The sequence below is a fragment of the Ranitomeya variabilis genome, chromosome 4, assembly GCF_051348905.1.
Source record: "Ranitomeya variabilis isolate aRanVar5 chromosome 4, aRanVar5.hap1, whole genome shotgun sequence".
Classification (NCBI taxonomy): Eukaryota; Metazoa; Chordata; class Amphibia; order Anura; family Dendrobatidae; genus Ranitomeya; species Ranitomeya variabilis.
The window spans coordinates 304,636,497-304,657,086 of record NC_135235.1 but is presented as its reverse complement, the minus strand read 5'-3'; the positions used below and the strand labels follow the sequence as shown (position 1 = coordinate 304,657,086).

The 20,590-nt window shown below is 41.8% G+C and overlaps 1 protein-coding gene across 9 annotated transcripts in view; it reads left to right on the top strand.

The window, feature by feature from the left end:
* Positions 1-20,590, top strand: part of ACOT7 (acyl-CoA thioesterase 7) — a 218,064-nt gene that overhangs the window by 114,479 nt on the left and 82,995 nt on the right. For 5 of the 9 annotated variants that reach the window (XM_077250333.1, XM_077250330.1, XM_077250335.1 and 2 more), the window contains 2 exons: positions 2,610-2,724; positions 16,986-17,000. In XM_077250333.1, the coding sequence (XP_077106448.1) occupies positions 2,610-2,724; positions 16,986-17,000 (130 nt within the window). The remainder of the gene's footprint in view (positions 1-2,609; positions 2,725-16,985; positions 17,001-20,590) is intronic. The other 4 variants (XM_077250334.1, XM_077250336.1, XM_077250332.1 and 1 more) reach the window with 1 other exon arrangement.

Below are 20,590 nucleotides of genomic sequence, written 5' to 3'. Positions count from 1 at the left end.
TGTCTGTGCAGACAGATGTAGTGCACAGCTGTGATGTCAAGTTTTTTTTTTCTTTGAAATTTTTCCACCTTATTTTCTGCTTAAAAATGTTTTTTTTCTTCAATACCAAAATCACAAGGCTGACAATGTGTTAATTATATTCCTGTTTGGGAAAAATACCAGACACACACATTTCTGGAGCGACGTGTGACGGTACTACAGCTGTGAGTCACCAAGTTGAAAGGTTGTTTTTTTCTTAAACTTGTTAGGAAGAAGGCCTGCCAACAATGTAAAAAAAATCTGAATTCTTCTCAAATATTCTAATATTGAGGAAAAGTTCACAATCCTTTTCCTGTGTGTACATGTGGAACAACTGCACGATCAGCGAGAAGTCGTTTGTTGTTGATTGAATGATTACCTAAAATTGTTTCTTTTATATCCCTTTGTGGAAATTGGCATCGCTTTGTCACGAGTTTTAACAAATGTATGTGTAAAAGAAACCTTAGTTGATATAGCAAGGTACATTGCTTACTATTGTATCCTTGCTAACCTCGGCATCACAGTATGAGCAGGTTAGGCAATCACACAGACGGTAGCCGTGGTCGCTCACAAGATATAATTGATAGGGGTAGCTGCGGATCTAAAGTACAAAAAGTTCTTCGTTTGCTGCTCATATTTGCTTTTCTGTTCTATTTTTTCTGATTGTTGTTGCAAATATCTCGAAAACTGTAGGTTCTAGAGAGCTGAAACACAGTTTGAAACCTTTATAAGAGCTTAATCTACCTTTTTAATGCCAAATTTGGTGCCGATTGGTCCCAATGTTGGGCCTTAAATTAATATTTGCTTTCATATTCAATTTTTTTGGGCGAATCTCTCAAGAACAGTGACCCACAGCTGAAAACCGAAGTAAAACTTTTAGGAGTTTCTAATTTACATATGTGATGTGATGATACCTATGTGGGTCATGTTGTTTTGGCTGTAAATTAATATTTGTGCTTTTTTTTGCACATATCTTGAGAACATTAGGTCCTAGAGAGCTGTTATCTGGCCCAATACTTTCAGAAGCGCATGATTTACCTGTGCACCAAGTTTGGTGCAGATTGGTCCTGTTATTTTGGCAGACATCAGACATTCATTTTTATATGTATAAATAAGGCTGCACCAACAAACGAGGACTTCTAGTTCATTAGGGGTTGTCCTGTGGCTGTGTGATCTAATCCTAGGATCCCCATGATCATGAGGATGAAGGAGCCGTGGCACTCCCTTACTGTTCATCCAGGCTTTGCGCTACGGCGTTGGCCCCTCAAGTCTCTAGAGCAAAGGTGCCAAGTTATGTGAATTAAGTAATAACATGTCTAAATGTTCTACTCATTGGTGATAATTACCCTAGGAATAAGCCATCAACGTGTAATCAGTCTGATCTCCAGTGATCCTATTGAAAATACAATATGTAAACCTCCTGAAGGGTTGGCCCATGTTGTCTGTTCAGGTGTACTTGTTGCTCGGGTGGTCTCCGAGGTTCCATTATTGCTCGGAGATTTAGTTTTCATCGCCGCAGCTGCATGATTTACGGCTGCTAGACAGGCTGAATACATGTGAGGAATGCCTGTTTTTTAGGGAATTCCCAAATGTATTCAGGCTGTCCAGCAGCCGTAAATCATGAAGCTGAGGCGATGAAAACGAAATCTCTGAGCACTAACAAATACTTGGAGACCACCCGAGAGTGCTCTGGAGAACCTGAGCAACGAGTATACTCGCTCATCACTAGTGGGCACCATTCCTCAGCTAGTCTGGGAGGGCGGTCGCTCCTGCGTCATTGACCGTTCTGAATAGTGGCATTATCGAACCAACTAGCGGCGTCACTAGAAGATTTTCTCATGAGGCACCATCACAAGACTATCAGAAGCTGCAGGGTCTCTGCCATGGCAGACCACGGAGTGGCCTACACTGCATCCAGGAGGGTAACATTAGGTGAGTATGATTGATTCTCTTTGTTATTTTTACAGAATCCAATCCCCAGGTAATGAGAACTTATTACCCGGAGAACCCCATGGAAATTCAATATTGGTGTTTTTCTAGAAGGCTTCAATTCTGTGTCTCCTTGTCCAGCTGACTAAACAGGATTAACAGCAAGAAAAGTTTGTACACCATTTCTTTATTTCAATCTCCTTAGTTCATCTCGGCTCGATACTACAGCTCTCACCACAGCAGATAATTAGAACAAAGAAGTTGAATTAGGTAACACCTTTTCTGAATATTCTGCTGATCGGTGATGCCACCCATAGAAAGGGTCATCAAAGTGTGATCAATGGCTTATTCGAACGGGTAGTACTTCAATGTATAATCCTGTTATTATTGAATTTCCATTACTGGTGGCCTATTGAATAGGGTTTTTGTAGTATATCCTCTCGGGAGCTGAGTCCTCAGACAACTGAATGATGTTTTTACGATTTGTGTTGTTGTTCTCTTCATTTCAATGACCACCTCAATTTTCTTACTAATCATCCTTTTGTTATCTCTTTCGATGAGCTCTTCCATTGTCTTGTTTTTATTTTTTCATATATCTAAAATAAGAGAACATTTCTAACTAATTATCTATCCATTGACTGCACTTTCATTCTTTTTTATAGTATGAAAAGCCAGTGCAAGAAGAGGAAGGAAGGAAAAGATATGAAAATCAGAAATTAGAGCGTTTCGAAACCAGGCAGAAGAATGGTGAATACATTATGCCTGTCGTTAACCCAGGTAATTTAATAATAATATATATTTTTTTTCATCTTTTTAAAAATTGAGTTTGGTCTATATCCCTTTTTGATGCATCAGCCCCTTACTCTTCCAAAATATGGAAAAACCCAAAAAGTCTTACATGGAAAATTCCTTCATAAGATGAAGATGTCTTAGCTGGGGTATCTCCATACGGACAAAGTAGTATTATGCGGCACTTGTTCAAATAAATGGGCAACCATGACATACGTAGATGTAGAGTCTACCAAAGAGTGGGAACCATTCTTTGCAGTTGCTGGGTCATAGTGAGCCCCCCAGAGTAAGGGTTGTCCCAATAAGATGTCTATATACCCAACAAGGATATGGAAAGGAATTGCCCACATCTGACAACCCCTTTTGAAGTGGTGTAAGTGTCTCTCACATATATTAGGTGTCAGTAAGGTATTTTCCCATTAAAAACCAAGACATGCCGGTATATTGGATTTTAGTGTCCAAGGCAACTATACACCTCTGCTGTTATTAGCACTGATATATAATGAGTTAATTGGGAGAACTGAGCTTTCCTTGCAGAATAAAATCTGTTGTATGTTGTAGTTTCCAGTTGGGCTGAATGTGTTCTTTAGATTTCTTTTTTTAACCTTCCTGGTTTCTGGCTGAAGGCTGCAAGTGAAAAGATAAGTGTCTGTTCTGCTGCGAGGGACTTGTCAAGTTGTTATGTCTGCAGTCTTCACTGTAGTATAAAAAGTGACGAGAAAAGAATTGATCTAAGCAGTTTCTTAACATTCGAGACAAGCGTGACCTTTGTTTTGTAGCTCCAGATCTTCTTGGTTATGTTTGGTCCGAATCTTAAGATGTCCTTCTGTCATTCAAATTAAGCCGCGTGCTTTTCTCTCTTTATCAGAAAAATTTAGAAAGGAAAGAACGCAACGAAGAGGTGTCGGAGAGAGAGTGAAGTAAAAATGAATTTAAGTTGGAGGAATGGCTTGCAGATGATAACTTTTTACGAATTTAAGATCTCGCTTTTTCCATAAATCAACTTTTCCCTACCTGTTAATTTCACTTGGCTTTAAACTTCTGGCACCGAAAAATAAATTTGGGCTGATGTACAGAAGTTGCTTTCCAACATTTGACATGGGATATGCCAGTGACTTTGGTCTGCACCCTGACAGGTCATGCCATCTTACAGAAGCATCACAGTCTCCATTGTGGATGACTCATTAAAGGGAACCTGTCACCCCCAAAATCGATGATGAGGTAAGCTCACCGTCATCAGGGGCTTATCTACAGCATTCTGTGATGCTGTAGATAAGCCCCCGATGTTACCTTAAAGAGGAGAAAAAGAGGTTAGATATTATACTCACCCATGGGGCGGTCCCGCTGCGGTCCGGTCCGATGGGTGTCTCAGGTCCGCTCCGGTGCCTCCTATCTTCATTCCATGACGTCCTCTTCTAGTCTTCACGCCGCGGCTCCGGCACAGGCGTACTTTGTCTGCCCTGTTGAGGGCAGAGCAAAGTACTGCAGTGCGCAGGTGCTGGGCCTCTCTGACCTTTCCGGCGCCTGCACACTGCAGTACTTTGCTCTGCCCTCAACAGGGCAGACAAAGTACGCCTGCGCCGGAGCCGTGGCGTGAAGACCAGAAGAGGACGTCATGGAATGAAGATGGGAGACGCTGTACCGGACCTGAGACGCCCATCGGAGCGGGACCGCCCCTGGGTGAGTATAATCTAACCTCTTTTTCTCCTCTTTCAGGTAACATCGGCGGCTTATCTACAGCATTACAGAATGCTGTAGATAAGCCCCTGATGACGGTGAGCTTACCTCACCATCGATTTTTGGGGGTGACAGGTTCCCTTTAATCCAACACTGTTATAGGTCGTGTAATCCTCCCTCCAACCTTACACTGTTGTGTATAGGTAATAAACATGTAGTCTTTACACTTTGGTGCAAAAGTCAAAAAGTGGTATTCTCATCAATAATATTCATGGTATATCTACATGACATCCTACGCCTCCTGTGTATTTTAATCTTTCTGTAACTACTGTAGACTTGAACCCCTTTATGACATACATATATGTCAATCTCTGACAGCGAAATTAAACATGCGCTGCAAGGGAACGCCTCATTCAATGCTCCCATTGGCATGCCCATGACATGATTACGGGGTGCCAGTGTGTTTTCAGGAATAAAAATATGAAAGAAAGCTCAAATCTCCCCATTATTACCCTATTGCAAATAAAACAATTCAAAAAATAAACACGGTACTTGGTATCGCTGCTTTCAGAAATGTCCGATCTATCAAAATATAAAATAAATTAACCCGATTGTTAAACAGTGTAACAAGAAAGAAAAAAAATGTCAATTTGTTTTTTTTTGCCGCCGCAACATTGCAATAAAATGCAATGAGGCCATCAAAATATTGTATGTACCTCAAAATTGTATTAATAAGAACATCAGCCCAGGGCACAAAAAATGTCATCACCCAGCCCCAGATCCTGAAAAAAATGTAAACCGAACGAGTCTTGAAAAATGGCGACAAAAGGAAAATATTTTTTCTTACAAATTTCCGCATTTTTTTTTTTTCTGCCACGCAAATTTTTTGGTATCTACATACTTGTACTGATCTGGGTCAGTTTTACCATATAGTGAACAGGGTAAATAAAACAAAAAATTAAAAAAATAAAACAATTGTGGAATTGCACTTTTTTTGCAATTTCACCACACTTGTAATTTTTTTCCAGTACATTATGGGGTAGGATGAATGATGTCATTCAAACAAACAATTTGTCCCACAAAAAATAAACAAGCCTTTAAATGACTATATTGACGGAAAAATAGAAAATGTATGGCTCTTGGAAGAAGGGGAGGAAAAAAAAATCAAAATCGAAAAAAATTGAAAATCACATGGGGGTGAAGGGGTTAACAGAAAAGGCCCAGCACAAGCAGCCACCTCATTTATTCTATATGTAAGTGTCCTACAGGTGGATTGGTCTTCTAAAGCATTTGTGGTGTAGCTTGTGGATATGGAGAATAAAAGACAAAGGGTGAGCACTAAGAAGATTCAATGACAGGTAACACCTCTAATAACGCAGGATCCACCAGTCACAATAGCCTCTGCACAATTACCCTTTCACACTTTCATTAGATGCCTCCATTAAAAAGATTGGGTGTGTTCTTTGTGGGTGTGTACATGTGTTGTTTCTTGAAACAGGAAATTAGAATCCAAAAAGGTTGCAGTGGCCAATGTGAAAATTGCAAGATTTCTATTTTTATTTTTAATGCAGATTCAAACAAGAAGTCATTTTCTGATTTATAGCTTCCTTTCAAAACACATTAAAATGTAAAACAAGCCCACCCAAAAAAAAGGGGCAGTAACTCCCATAACGACAAAGAAATAATAAACGAAGGAAATGCCTAATCATCATTTGAAAAGGCATAATTATAATGCACCAATAAGTGAATAAAGAGACTGTTGCTATGATGCTATAGAATAACATAAATACCAGTTCCAAGAGTAGTTTCCAAGCCCGAATGGGTGAGAGTATTCCCACATGTTTCGCCAGTGAGTTGACTTTTTCAGGGGTTTTTGCCTTTATGAGCTTTTAAGCTTGGAGCACCAATTTAAAGCATATCCTTTTTTTTCGGGTATAAACTAGGTGGTTCATTTTTAAAAAAAATGTCTGTCAGAGTATGGAAAAATTATATTGAGCTGAACTAGTCTGTAGCCCTGAGGGTCGGCAGTTATTTTTCTTCAGACAAATGTTTAAGTCTTTATTTTTAGACTAAACCAATCTGTGGCAAAAATCCTTACAGCTATTTTATAGTTCCTTTTTCACTACTTTTTTTTTTTTTTTAAATCTTTTATCTCTTCATGGTATCTCTGTGCCTTATTTTAGAAAATGTGGATGTTCACAGTTTCTGTATCTGCGTGAGCTCCAGACAGCAGGCAAGTGCTTTCAGATCAGCTCATTTTGATGACTCTTTAGAACGGTTCTTCACGCCAGTTAAAAAAAAAAAAACATCCAAATTAAATGGATTGAAGCAGAAATCTTTCAAAAGCTATTTAAAGTACACTGCACTTTCAAGTGACTTTTCAGAATAAGCTGTGAAGATGTGTGTGTATAAGAGGAATAACGCTATTTCTGGCCATTATCTGACTTGCATCCTGCATTCTTAGCGGTCATGTTCCCCCGTTACTAGAATCCTGAGTACTTTTCTCCTTGTTCTTTTTTACTTTTATTTCTCTGTATCTTCTAAATAGTTATATAGCAGCAGGTGAAATTTGATCCATCACTGCAGACAGATTTGAGTAGTTTTTTAAAGTGAAAGATCAATGTAACATAAATTGGTTAATAAATGGTCAAAGAAGCATTTTTCTCTAATAAGATGTATTGCACAGTTTAATGTCACATGTAATATTTGTATATATAACTAAAACCAACTAGATCATGTCTGTAAAGCGCTGTGGAATTAATGGCGCTATGTATGTGAGTAAAAAAAAAATAATGAAAAATAAACGCTAGTGTGCTCACTGTTCTACTTTTTATAAAATGTATTTATTTTTTACAATGGGCCTTTAAAACTAACAGGCAACTAGTTGCTAACCACCTGCCTGTTCTACCTGGTGCCCGCACAGAGCGGTCACTTACTGCTCCTGCCGGCGATTCAGCTGCTCAACTTCAACAGATCAGCTCTTCCTCTTCTATGCTGCTCTGTCAGCTGGGTGTTACTGCAGACATCATTCTGATTGACAGCTGGCTCCCTGCGGTTAGACAGCGGGGAGCCAGTTGTCAATCGGCATGATGTTGGCAGTCACGCCCAATCAACAGAGCAGATTGGAAGAGAAGCTGCTCTGTCAATGTGACATCAGTTTCTGAACTGCCAGTAGGAATGGTCTGTGACAGCTCTGAGCTAGGAGAAATCCGCGCCGGGCACAATAATGAACTACCTGTCTGTCAGTTTTTAGGCCTATAGATAAAAAAAAGTCCTGAATAGGAGCCCCTTTAAGTCTGACCGAACTTATTAAGAAAAGCTGTGAGTCCTGTTCCTGCACCCAGTCTCTGCTGATTTATACCTCCATGTTTAATTCTTCATATAGGAGGCCAATCGGCAGTGTGTGGTCGGGGTAAGCAGGGCTTGCGGACTTCTTTTTTTTTTTTAATCCTTTTAACAGCTACTTACAATAGAATACTGAATCCAATAATAGAAAACTATATTTGCGCAAACTAAAGGGACCCTGTCACGTTGTACATGCCGTCCGATCTGTGAACAGTATGGTATAGAGATGGAGAAGCTGAGCAGAATAATATATGGGTTTATGGGAAAATATTAAGTTTAACTTTTGTTTTATTCATTGAAAACCCTGGTGTTTATATGTATGAGTCCAGTGGGCGGGCCTACTAGTGATTGACAGCTTCTCTGCCAGCACAGTCATACAGGGAAGACTGTCAATCACTTGTAGGACCGCCCACTGGACTCGTGCTGCAAACACTAGGGATTTCAATTAATAAAATGCAAGTTTTGGTGAGCCTTTTTTTTTTTTTTTTTTTTTTTTTTAAGAAAAGAATCCCTCTGCTCGGCTCCTCCTGCTTCATAACCTCCTGCCTGCCGCCAAGATGCCATTTTAACATGGCAGGATCCCTTTAATGATTTCCATTGACTGACAGTTAATTTGTGGATGTAAATGCAGGCCGTCGCGGTCTCCGTAAACTGAGATCAGCTCGTAAATCTTGCATGATTTTTTTTAGAAACTAAAAATGGCACAAATGAAATCTGCTGTTGTAACCTGAAACCTATGATATGACCCTGATCGCGGAGGGAGGCGGCGTTGTCGGCGCAGCGTCTGGTGTTTATTTTCTGTGAAGACTTCAGTAAACAGAAACCACATGAATCCGATCCCACGTTCCATTACTTTGTACATTGAGAGTGAAGTTTGCGATCTCTGTGGTAACCAGATCTCCTCAGCAGCTGGCGCCGGTGTTTATTGCTTTTGCAGTTCCTGTGGATATTGACACTGGTGGGTAACGCAAAAAATATTGGTGATTTATATAGCAGGAAGACTAACCTTTACTAGATAGGGATGGTCACTGGTAACGCGGCTGGGCTCGCGGCTGATCACTCCCATTACCGAGATTTTCCATTTCTCACATAACGCGGGCTTCACTGTGAGCATCCATTACGGAATGTTAAAGGAGCGCTGAACTAGCAATTCCCAAATGGTGTTGTAGTGAGAATCGGACGTGACGTGGCTGCTGTGCAGGCTTTTATTTATTTAAAGGGGTTGCTGACTTTGGGCAGTTCCTTATGGTGCCTTTCCGCTGGCATCCTATTGATCACTTGTATTTTGAGAAATCTATCAGAAAGCATTTAATTTCCCTATGGCACCAACATGGGGAAGAATGTAGCATGCCAATTTTGCCCATTGAAATCCATGTAGTGGGGCCCTCTTTGGCTCATCTGCAGCTTATTCATGGAGGTCTGTCTGCTTTCTTTTAAAGGGAGTGTCTGGAACAAAGAAGTTATTCACAGGATAGATGGTGACTTACTGATAGGTGGAGGCTTAATTGCTGGGACCCTCAATGATCGGCAGAACGGGGAGCTTTTATCCACGTTAGAATTGAGAGCAGTGAACATGATCGACCGCTGCTCCATTTATTCCTTATGGCACTGCCGAGTGCTGCGGATACCCCATAATGAGTGGAGCATCAGTCAGACATCCGACCTGCGCTCCATTCATTCCTTATGGCACTGCCGAGTGCTGCAGATACCCCATAATGAGTGGAGCATCAGTCAGACATCCGACCTGCGCTCCATTCATTCCTTATGGCACTGCCGAGTGCTGCGGATACCCCATAATAAATGGAGCATCAGTCAGACATCCGACCTGCGCTCCATTCATTCCTTATGGCACTGCTGAGTGCTGCGGATACCCCATAATGAGTGGAGCATCAGTCAGACATCCGACCTGCGCTCCATTCATTCCTTATGGCACTGCCGAGTGCTGCAGATACCCCATAATGAGTGGAGCATCAGTCAGACATCCGACCTGCGCTCCATTCATTCCTTATGGCACTGCCGAGTGCTGCAGATACCCCATAATGAGTGGAGCATCAGTCAGACATCCGACCTGCGCTCCATTCATTCCTTATGGCACTGCCGAGTGCTGCAGATACCCCATAATAAATGGAGCATCAGTCAGACATCCGACCTGCGCTCCATTCATTCCTTATGGCACTGCTGAGTGCTGCGGATACCCCATAATGAGTGGAGCATCAGTCAGACATCCGACCTGCGCTCCATTCATTCCTTATGGCACTGCCGAGTGCTGCAGATACCCCATAATAAATGGAGCATCAGTCAGACATCCGACCTGCGCTCCATTCATTCCTTATGGCACTGCCGAGTGCTGCAGATACCCCATAATGAGTGGAGCGTCAGTCAGACATCCGACCTGCGCTCCATTCATTCCTTATGGCACTGCCGAGTGCTGCAGATACCCCATAATGAGTGGAGCGTCAGTCAGACATCCGACCTGCGCTCCATTCATTCCTTATGGCACTGCCGAGTGCTGCGGATACCCCACAGAGAATGAGTGGAGCATCAGTCAGACATCCGACCTGCGCTCCATTCATTCCTTATGGCACTGCCGAGTGCTGCGGATACCCCATAATGAGTGGAGCGTCAGTCAGACATCCGACCTGCGCTCCATTCATTCCTTATGGCACTGCCGAGTGCTGCAGATACCCCATAATGAGTGGAGCATCAGTCAGACATCCGACCTGCGCTCCATTCATTCCTTATGGCACTGCCGAGTGCTGCGGATACCCCATAATGAGTGGAGCGTCAGTCAGACATCCGACCTGCGCTCCATTCCTTCCTTATGGCACTGCCGAGTGCTGCGGATACCCCATAATGAGTGGAGCATCAGTCAGACATCCGACCTGCGCTCCATTCATTCCTTATGGCACTGGCGAGTGCTGCGGATACCCCATAATGTTAGCCCCCCCGCGTAAACCTGAAAGAAATATAGCGGGGGTCTCATGGCCTCATGGACCCTGTCATTTAATATGGCTTTCTGTCAGAAGAAAGGTCAAGTAAAGGTCAGGTCAGTCATCTCTGAAAGTGTGAAACTGGTTTTATCCAGTTTTTTCTGGTATGTTTGGCAGCTATTGAAACGGTTTTCTATTGGCTGTAAGCAGCTTTGCCGCTCTTTTTTTGAATATATACACACCTGTTTTGTGGTATCTGGTCATTCTGTCAGCGGAAGAAGATAAAGAAGACACATACCCCAGGATGGAGAATCTCCTGCAACAGCTCCTGACTAGAGCCGACGGCGAGGATGGAGCGGACTGGCTGAGGCAGTGCCTGGCTATGAAACCTATCTTAGCGCCTGCCGATGCTGTCCCTCATCCTCCAGAAGATACCCTTCGGTCGCCGTGTCAAGCCTCTCTGGTCCTGCCGACACCCACCGCTTCAGGGAGGCGCAGGAGGCAAAGGACCCCATACTCTCCGAAGTCGCTGTCGCCGCCTGCTTCCAGCCGCAGTGTCCAAGAAGGAAGAAGGAAGTTGCGGCGCCGCCCTCCTCAGAATTCTCGCAGCCCAGCGTGAGACTTCCACCACGAGCGTCATGACAGAGCGCCGACCGCCTCATCTGAAGCGGCCGGGATGTCTTCAACACACAGCAGCCGTAAAAGCGCTGCGGTGTCATTGGATTCTACAACAGCGGTGGCTTCTGCTGCTGCGGTCCAGACCACCGGTTCGGGAGGATCCCCTGTCGTCACACTCAGAAGAGGATGAAGAAACGCCGCTTACAGCAGCTTTCCCATATGAGCTTGCCCAACATGGAGGGCTCGAGCTCCAGCTGCTGTATGGAGCAGAGAAACGACCAGCATTCATCAAGGGGTGAGACTTTCAATGTTTCTTTGTCTGTCCCACACTCACATTAAAAAGACATCATAAAGAAAGTGTTAGCTGAAACTTTAAAAGAAGCTATTCCCCCCCCCCCTTGCTGTCACATCAGCTGTACACAGTGCTGCAATCTCTGACATTTCATCAGCTAACACCGCCCCTGTTAACTCTTTTAAAGAAGCTCTGACATGTGAGCTGTCTCCCTTAGGATTCCATTTAAGCCCTTCTGTTAAAGAGCTTATTTGGAATAATCATTTTATCCATCTTTAAATCTTTCAATAACTGGGTGCAAGCTTTTTCTGTTTTTGCTGCTGTTTTGGGTGAAAAATCTCCCCATTTCTGCAGCAAGATATTTCAGCACTTGGACATAATCCTGGAAGCTGGAATTATGATGAAGCTTTCAGGCACAAATTTTGTGTTTGTTTCGCTTTCAACGATTCCTTTTGTAAGTGGAACAACTGTAGATTCCGCCATGAGTGCTCGTTCTGTGGTAACTCACACCCTATGTCTAAATGTTTTAAGTAACAAGCAGCTCAACAGTCCTCACGTAAGGAGCCTAATTCAAAAAGCACAGATGCCAGTGATTCTGGCAAACATGTCAGTATGGCTAAGCAAATATCCCAACGAGGAGACCAGTGAGCTGCTTTTTAATGGTTTTTCTGAATGATTATTTATCCCACAATTTAAAGGGGCGGGTTGTTTTGTTGTTCCTAATTTACCCTCTTTAAAGGCTCACCCTGAGGTAGCTAGGGATAAAATTATTAATGAAATTCAATTAAGCAGAGTTTCAGGCCCCTTTTTTAACCCCGCTGTTTGTTAATTTCCATATATCACCATTGGGTATTATGCCAAAAAAAAAAAAAATAGATGAGGGCTCTTTCCGGCTAATTCACCACTTATCCTCAAGAAATTTGGTTTTAATGCTTTAATGTCCAAGTCAGATATTAAGTCTGCTTTTAGACTCCTTCCTGTTCACCCGTGTGGATTTAATTCTTTAGATTTTTATTTTGATGACTGCTTTTTTTTTTTTTTTTTTTTTTTGATAAGTGCCTGCCAATGGGCTTTTCTTTGTCATGTTCGTATTTTGAAAGTTTTTCTTAATTTCTTCATTGGGTTTTACAAACTAATTGTAAGGATGCAGGTATCCTCCATTATTTAGACGATTTTTTGTTTATCGGTCCTTATGGTTCCTCAATATGCGAAGATACCCTCAATAAATTTATCCAAATGTGTGAGCACTTTGGTGTTCCTATTGCTCAAAAAAAAAAAAAAAAAAAAAAAAAAAAAAAACAGTTAGTCTGCCTAGATCCCTCGAGTTTCTGGGAATCACTCTTGATTATCAAAAAATGGAATCTGACTTCCTGATGAGAAAATTTTTAAACTGCGCATTGCGTTATCAAATTTTTTAGCCAAGAGCAAGGTCACTCTTAAGGAAATTCAATCATTGTTAGGTCTATTGAATTTTGCGGTTCGCGTCATTCCTATAGGTCGGGCTTTTGGCAGAAGTTTATAGGATGCCACTAAAGGTGTATCTTCACCTCGTTCGCATGTTAGTATCCATTCTGACCTAAAGGAAGATGCTAGAATTTGGCTCTCCTTTTTGTCAGAGCATAATGGCAGATCTTTTGTCTCTGGCGATTCTTTTCCCTTTCTTTTCACAGCGGATAGCCAGTGTGGCTTCAGTATTTTATTTGACTCTCATTGGATGTCCATCCAGTGGCCAATAAGTTGGGTGTCTAAGAAACTATCTTCAAACGTAATGTGTTGGAACTTTTATTTTCTATTTTTGCAGGAATATTTATTTGGGGATCACTAATGCAGAATTCCAGGATTTTACTCCTTTCCACTAACCAGGCAGTAGTTTTATTTTTTTTATTTTTTATTTTTTTTTCTATCAACACGTTATCTTCTAAAATACTTTTGCTGACAGAATTTTGAGACAATTGGTCTTACAATGCCTGAAAGCAAAGTTGGGAAAGAGCAAATTTCTTTTCATAACTGACTCTTTACAAAATCGTCAGTGGTCGAATTTTTTCCTGCAGGTTCCCAACGTGGATTCGGAAGGACCCTCTTACCCCTTTCAATTTGGGACATGGTTGCACTCTGATACAGTATTTTATCAAAAAATCGTTATCTAATAGATCATGGGCTGACTATTCGGCTGCATGGCTGAAATGGAACAATTTTTGCAACCTACATTATTTTGACCCAACAGTTTCTAATCCGGTAGCAGCACTAAAGTTTGCTGAATCGATAGTAGAAAACGGTTTGTCTTACTCGGCAATAGCGAAATGCCTAGCAGGAGTTTCATTTTTCCTTTAAACTTTCTGGCAGTATTGCTTTAACTAATCTTTTCCCAGTAAGCAGTTTTTAAAAGGCTTTAGGAAAACCAATTTTATACCTGACTCGAGACCACCTTTATTGAAAGAATTGTGCTCCTGTCTCATCCACGTTTATGTAAGTTTTGAGGAAGCCTTATTATTTAGCTCTATTTTTTCTCTGTCCTTTTTTGGAGCACTTCGCGTTGGTGAGGTGGTTTCTGTTAAGAAATCGGAGCCTTCGGGACTCATGATTTTGGATGTCCAGATTCATGAGTCGTTTTTTAATTTTATTTATAATAAAATTAAAGACAGATCAATTAGGCAGGGGATCTAGGTTGAAAATTAACGCGATCCATGTCTCTATCATTTGCCCTGTTGATAACACGGCAAATTGGATTAAGGTCAGACCTATGGGACAGGGCCCATTATTCATTCTTAGAGATTTTTCTCCTGTTACTGTCTTTCAATTTAATTTTGTCCTAAAGAAATGTTTAAGCTTTTTGGGTAAAAAACACCTTAAAATCACATCTCATTCGTTTAGAATCGGAGCAGCTACGGAGGCCTCTAGGGCCGGGCTTTCTGATTCAGGGATAAAGGAATTGGGAAGATGGAACTCCAAAAGGTTCAAATTATATTTACAACATGATCTTTATGACTATTAATTATTGTTTTTCTTTCAGGTCCGCTAGTCATTTGGATAGTCGGACACTCTTTTATCTTCTGGGCCAGGAAGAGGGCCAGCCAACGATCTTATACTAAATATTTATCCTTTAATCCTTCTGATATTCAGGTCTGGTGGCATGGAGTTCGCGGCTTGAAATGGCATTGCCTGGTTGCTGAAGTGAAGAAATGGCTAATTAAATTTCCTTCCCCTGATTTAATTATATTTCATGTAGCTGGGAATGATCTTGGAAAAATCAGGACTCTTGACTTATTATCGGCCATGCGATCCGATTTTATTTATCTTAAACAAATTCTGCCTGATTCAAACTTTGTTTTTTCAAGATTATTCCCAGACTTTTGTGGCACAACAATTAATTTTCTTTTTTAGATAAAATCCGGAGAAGGGTCAATAAATCCATGGAAAAATTTTTTCTTTTAATTTCAGGGTTTTCATTCCGGCATTTGGATTTGGAGGGTTTTTTACCGGGCCTTTATAGGCCTGATTTGGTTCATTTATCTGATATTGGCCTTGATATTTTTAATTTGGACTTACAAACTATCATTGAAAAATGGCTGTGTGGTTTGGGGGGGGCCATGTCTCGCTGAGTCATGGCCTTGTGGGAAAATCACCCATGTCTGGGTGGATTGGTTTATTGGAAAAGTTTGGTACTTTGGTTTTATAATTTATGGAGTTTATTTATTGGTGATTAATTAATTTATGTAACCCTAAATAAACTACACGGCCATTTTTATCCACAATTAAAGCGTTTTGTGTTTTTATTGTATGAATGGGTTCTATGAGGCCATGTTAGCCCCCCCGCGTAAACCTGAAAGAAATATAGCGGGGGTCTCATGGCCTCATGGACCCTGTCATTTAATATGGCTTTCTGTCAGAAGAAAGGTCAAGTAAAGGTCAGGTCAGTCATCTCTGAAAGTGTGAAACTGGTTTTATCCAGTTTTTTCTGGTATGTTTGGCAGCTATTGAAACGGTTTTCTATTGGCTGTAAGCAGCTTTGCCGCTCTTTTTTTGAATATATACACACCTGTTTTGTGGTATCTGGTCATTCTGTCAGCGGAAGAAGATAAAGAAGACCCCACCCTCCCTCCCCTGAATTCTTGTAAATTTACTGTCGTGTAGTTTAATTGTGGGAAAATCACCCATGTCTGGGTGGATTGGTTTATTGGAAAAGTTTGGTACTTTGGTTTTATAATTTATGGAGTTTATTTATTGGTGATTAATTAATTTATGTAACCCTAAATAAACTACACGGCCATTTTTATCCACAATTAAAGCGTTTTGTGTTTTTATTGTATGAATGGGTTCTATGAGGCCATGAGTGGAGCATCAGTCAGACATCCGACCTGCGCTCCATTCATTCCTTATGGCACTGCCGAGTGCTGCAGATACCCCATAATGAGTGGAGCGTCAGTCAGACATCCGACCTGCGCTCCATTCATTCCTTATGGCACTGCCGAGTGCTGTGGATACCCCATAATGAGTGGAGCATCAGTCAGACATCCGACCTGCGCTCCATTCATTCCTTATGGCACTGCCGAGTGCTGTGGATACCCCACAGAGAATGAGTGGAGCATCGGTCAGACATCTGACCTGCCTGTCCATTTTGTAATGGGATTAAAAGTGTTCTGTCTGTCAGGAATAAAAAACAAAAAAACAAAAACAAACGTTCTGCTTATCATTGCAGGTCCCAGTATTCAGACCCCCACCAATCAGTAAGTTATCACTTTTGTTGTGGATAGGTGATAACTTATTTTCATCAGACAACTCCTTTAACTCTGAATTCCCTAGCAGAATTTTTGAAAGTTTTCTGCACCAATTATACAAGCTTTTGAACATAAGAACTTGAGGGCTGCACCCTCTTTGAATTTCACCAGGTATAGCCCCTCTACTGACCCAGTGAATAAAGTCACATTTTCAGGCCGGGTAGGGGCGCTGTATATGTAAAAAAAATAAATAAATAAAAAACAAAAAATCATAAAAATAAACATAAAATCAATAGACCTTCTGCTCTTTATTAATTTCTACAACTTTCTAGGCATTGACCATGGTCCCAGTAGTCAGTCCCCCAAATATCAGACTACCTATGTGCTGTAATGGTGGAAATACCCCTATGTTTATAGTAGTTAGAGCAGCAGATTGTATAGTAAAATTTTATTCTCATTTTCTTAATAGATCCCTATTCCTAAACCTTGCTTTCAACCAAACCTTCTTATGTAACACTGTCATCTAATATTCCAGACTATTGAATAATCTGGCTCATTTTTTTCATCTAATTGCGGTAACTGCAACATTAAAAAAAAAAAAAAAAATTCTGTATTTCAAGGACCATTGCCAATAGCAGTTATTTGTTTTTTTTTCTTTTTTTATTGCTTCAGACAGACAAAATAAAGGTAAGTGATCAATATGTGGATTTTCTGCATCTGTGCACATGAATAAAGAGCACAAAACATTGTATGTTCTGCAAGATGAATAATGTCTCGTTCAGACGAGAGTATGAAGCTTCACATATGCAAAACCGGTATTGTTCAGCAGAAAAACCACCGCGATTCAATGTGGTAGTTCACACAAACGCCCCATAGTCCGCTTGCAAAAAACTCGCAACATGCAGTACTTTTATCCTTCTTCCGAAATTAAACCCGTCCATTATTAGTCAATGGTCGTGTATGAAGCGGATCACATACAGGTTACCATCCATAGGTTATATGAATTTCATGCATCCATTACAGTTATTAAAATAGGAAAATGTATTTACGGTATTAAATTGTTCATGTACAAAACGGATAACAAAACAGACATACAGATGGCACACAGACGAGGAATGTACATACAGATGCAATATGGATGTAAAAATGAGTTTTGTTTTTTTCATTACAAAACATGGCGATTTTACATTTGCTTTGTTTCAACCAAGCCTTAGATGAATGTTCAGCTTGTTAAATAAATCCACTTATTTTCTGATCCAGGTTTTTGGCCAGTGTTCCGTTTGGCCACTACATTTTGGGATCTGTATTCTTGTGTTATACGATATCTAGCATCATGCTGGTTTTCTGTAACCATATACAGCTTTTCCTGCAAGACCTATTCATTATGAGGAAGTAAGAATAAATAAGGATGCTTCATGGAATAACACGTCAATGTGTAAGAACCCCCCCAGGAGGCCTCGGGGTGGATATGCACTTACCATGTGTTCCAGCACAGTACTGTGAGGAGGTCCAGCAGGAATGGTCAGTCTGTAGGGTGATGGAGGGTTGGAAGGAACCAAGGATCTAGGCTGCAGTTTTGCTTTGATGAAACAAACAGTGGATCCATACAGTGAAGCCGCTGTAGCTGTCCTGACCTATAGACATATATCGTATTATTTTGACTATAAGACACACTTAAAATCCGAAGTGAGCTTACCGCGGGCCAGCGGCGGTGGTGGAGCTGGGTCACAGGAGGCAGGGTCGCCGGCGGCGGCAGGATGCTGCGGTGCATGGAATCTCAGAAGGTGTCAGCGTCTGTGAGTGGAGTCCATTTTCCTTTGAAATCCCTGCAGTTGACTTCAGGAAAATGGCTGCATGCGCAGATTGAAATCTCGGGAGGCATCTATTATGTATTTTATGACACAGCAATGCAACTAAATACAATATCTATGCAATGTTCTATTACATATACACCGTTCTTGTTAACCCCTTAACGACCGCTGATACGCCTTTTAACGGCAGCAGTTAAGGGTACTTAAACCACAGCGCCTTTAATTAACGGCGCTGTGGAAAAAGTGTGTAGGGCCCCCCAGAGTCGGATTTTCTCTGGGGTCTCGGTTGCCGGGGGTAGCCGAGACCCTAGAGAACATGATTCGGGTCAGTTTTTACCAACCCTCAAGTTGCAATCGCCGGTAATTAACAGTTTACCAGCGGTCGCAAAAAAAGCGATTTGCCATTTTAATTTCTCTGTCCTCCGATGTGATCGCACATCAGAGGACAGAGAAATGGGGAAGCCCGATAGCCCCACAATACTCACCCGTCTCCCCCGGTGCTCCTCGTGGTTCTCCATGGGCGCCGCCATCTTCTCCCGGAAAAAAAATGGTTGTCACCCGGCAGATCTTTGGGGTTTCTGCTGCCTGGGGTAGCCGAGACCCCAAAGAACATGATCGGGGTCGGTTTTTACCGACCCCTGTTTTGTGATAGCAGATAATTAACAGTTTACCGGCGACCGCAAAAAAAAAAAAGCGGTGCGTCATTCTCTGTCCTCTGATGTGATCGCACATCAGAGGACAGAGAAATAGGGGGATCGGGGACCCTGTTATATTTACCGGTGTCCTTGGGTCCTCCTGCTTCCTCTCCTGGGCGCCGTCTTCTTGCTTCGGTAAGAAAATGGCGGGCGCATGCGCAGTGTACCCGCCGTGATCTGCAGGCCGGCAGAGGAAGATTCTCCCTTTTGTTTTATTTTGGTCACTGTGAGATCCTATCACAGTGATCAAAATTTAAAAAAAATAGTAAATAACCCCCCCCCCTTTATCACCCCCTTAGTTAGGAAAAAATAATAAAATAAAAAAGTATGTATTTCTGTTTTCCAATTAGGGTTAGTGCTAGGGTTAGGGTTGGGGCTAAAGTTAGGGTTAGGGTTGGGGCTAAAGTTAGGGTTAGGGTTGGGGCTAAAGTTAGGGTTAGGGTTGGGGCTAAAGTTAGGGTTGGGGCTAAAGTTAGGATTGGCATTAGGGTTAGGGTTGGTATTAGGGTTACATTTGGGATTAGGGTTAAGGTTAGGGTTGGGATTAGGGTTAAGGGTGTATTGGGATTAGGGTTAGGTTTGAGGTTAGGGTTGAGATTAGGATTAGGGGTTTGTTGGGCTTAGGGTTTTGATTAGGGTTGGGTTTATGGTTAGGGGTGTTTTGGGGTTAGGGTTGTGATTAGGATTATGGTTTGGGTTGTGATTAGGATTATGGATCGGGTTGGGATTAGGGTTAGGAGTGTGTTGGGGTTAGGGTTGGAGTTAGAATTGGGAGGTTCAACTGTTTAGGTACATGAGAGGGTCTCCAAAGGAGCCAATTTTATGCTCAAAAAGTCAAATGGTGCTCCCTCCCTTCTGAGCTCTGCCGTGCGCCCAAACAGTGGTTTACCCCCACATATGGGGCATCAATGTACTAAGTACTAATTGGACAACAACTTTTGTGGTCCAGTTTCTCCTGTTACCCTTGCGAAAATAAAAAAAATTGGGGGCTAAAAAATCATTTTTGTGGAAAATAAAATGATTTTTTAATTTTCACAGCTCTGCGTCAAACTTCTGTGAATCACTTGGGTGTTCAAAATGCTCACCACATATCTAGATAAGTTCCTTGGGGGGTCTAGTTTCCAAAATGGGGTCACTTGTGGGGGGTTTCTACTGCTTAGGTACATCAGGAGCTCTGCAAATGCAACATGACGCCCGCAGACCATTCCATCAAAGTCTGCATTTTAAAACATCACTACTTCCCTTCCGAGCTCCTACTGGCGCTGCTTACGTATCTTCTACTGATGCTGCGTACGTGTCTTCTACTGGCGCTGTTGCGTATCTTCTACTGGCGCTGGTTACATATCTTTTACTGGCGCTGTTTGCGTATCTTCTACTGACACTGCTTATGTATCTTCTACTGACACTGCTTACGTATCTTCTACTGGCGCTGCTTACGTATCTTCTACTGACGCTGCTTACGTATCTTCTACTGGTTCTGCTTACTTATCTTCTGGTTCTGCTTACGTATATTCTACTGGCGATGCTTACGTATCTTCTACTGGCGCTACTTACGTATCTTTTACTGGCGCTGCTCACAGATCTGCTAGTAGCGGTGCTCTCGGATCTGCTACTGGCACTGCTCATGGATCTTCTACTGTCGTTGTTCACGAATCTTCTACTGATGTTGCTACAGGCTTGGGGCATGGGTCTTTCTCACAGCTCAGGCCTTCCCCGACATCTGACCACTCTTGAATCCTACTATGGCGATGGTGGCTTTAAGCCCACTCTG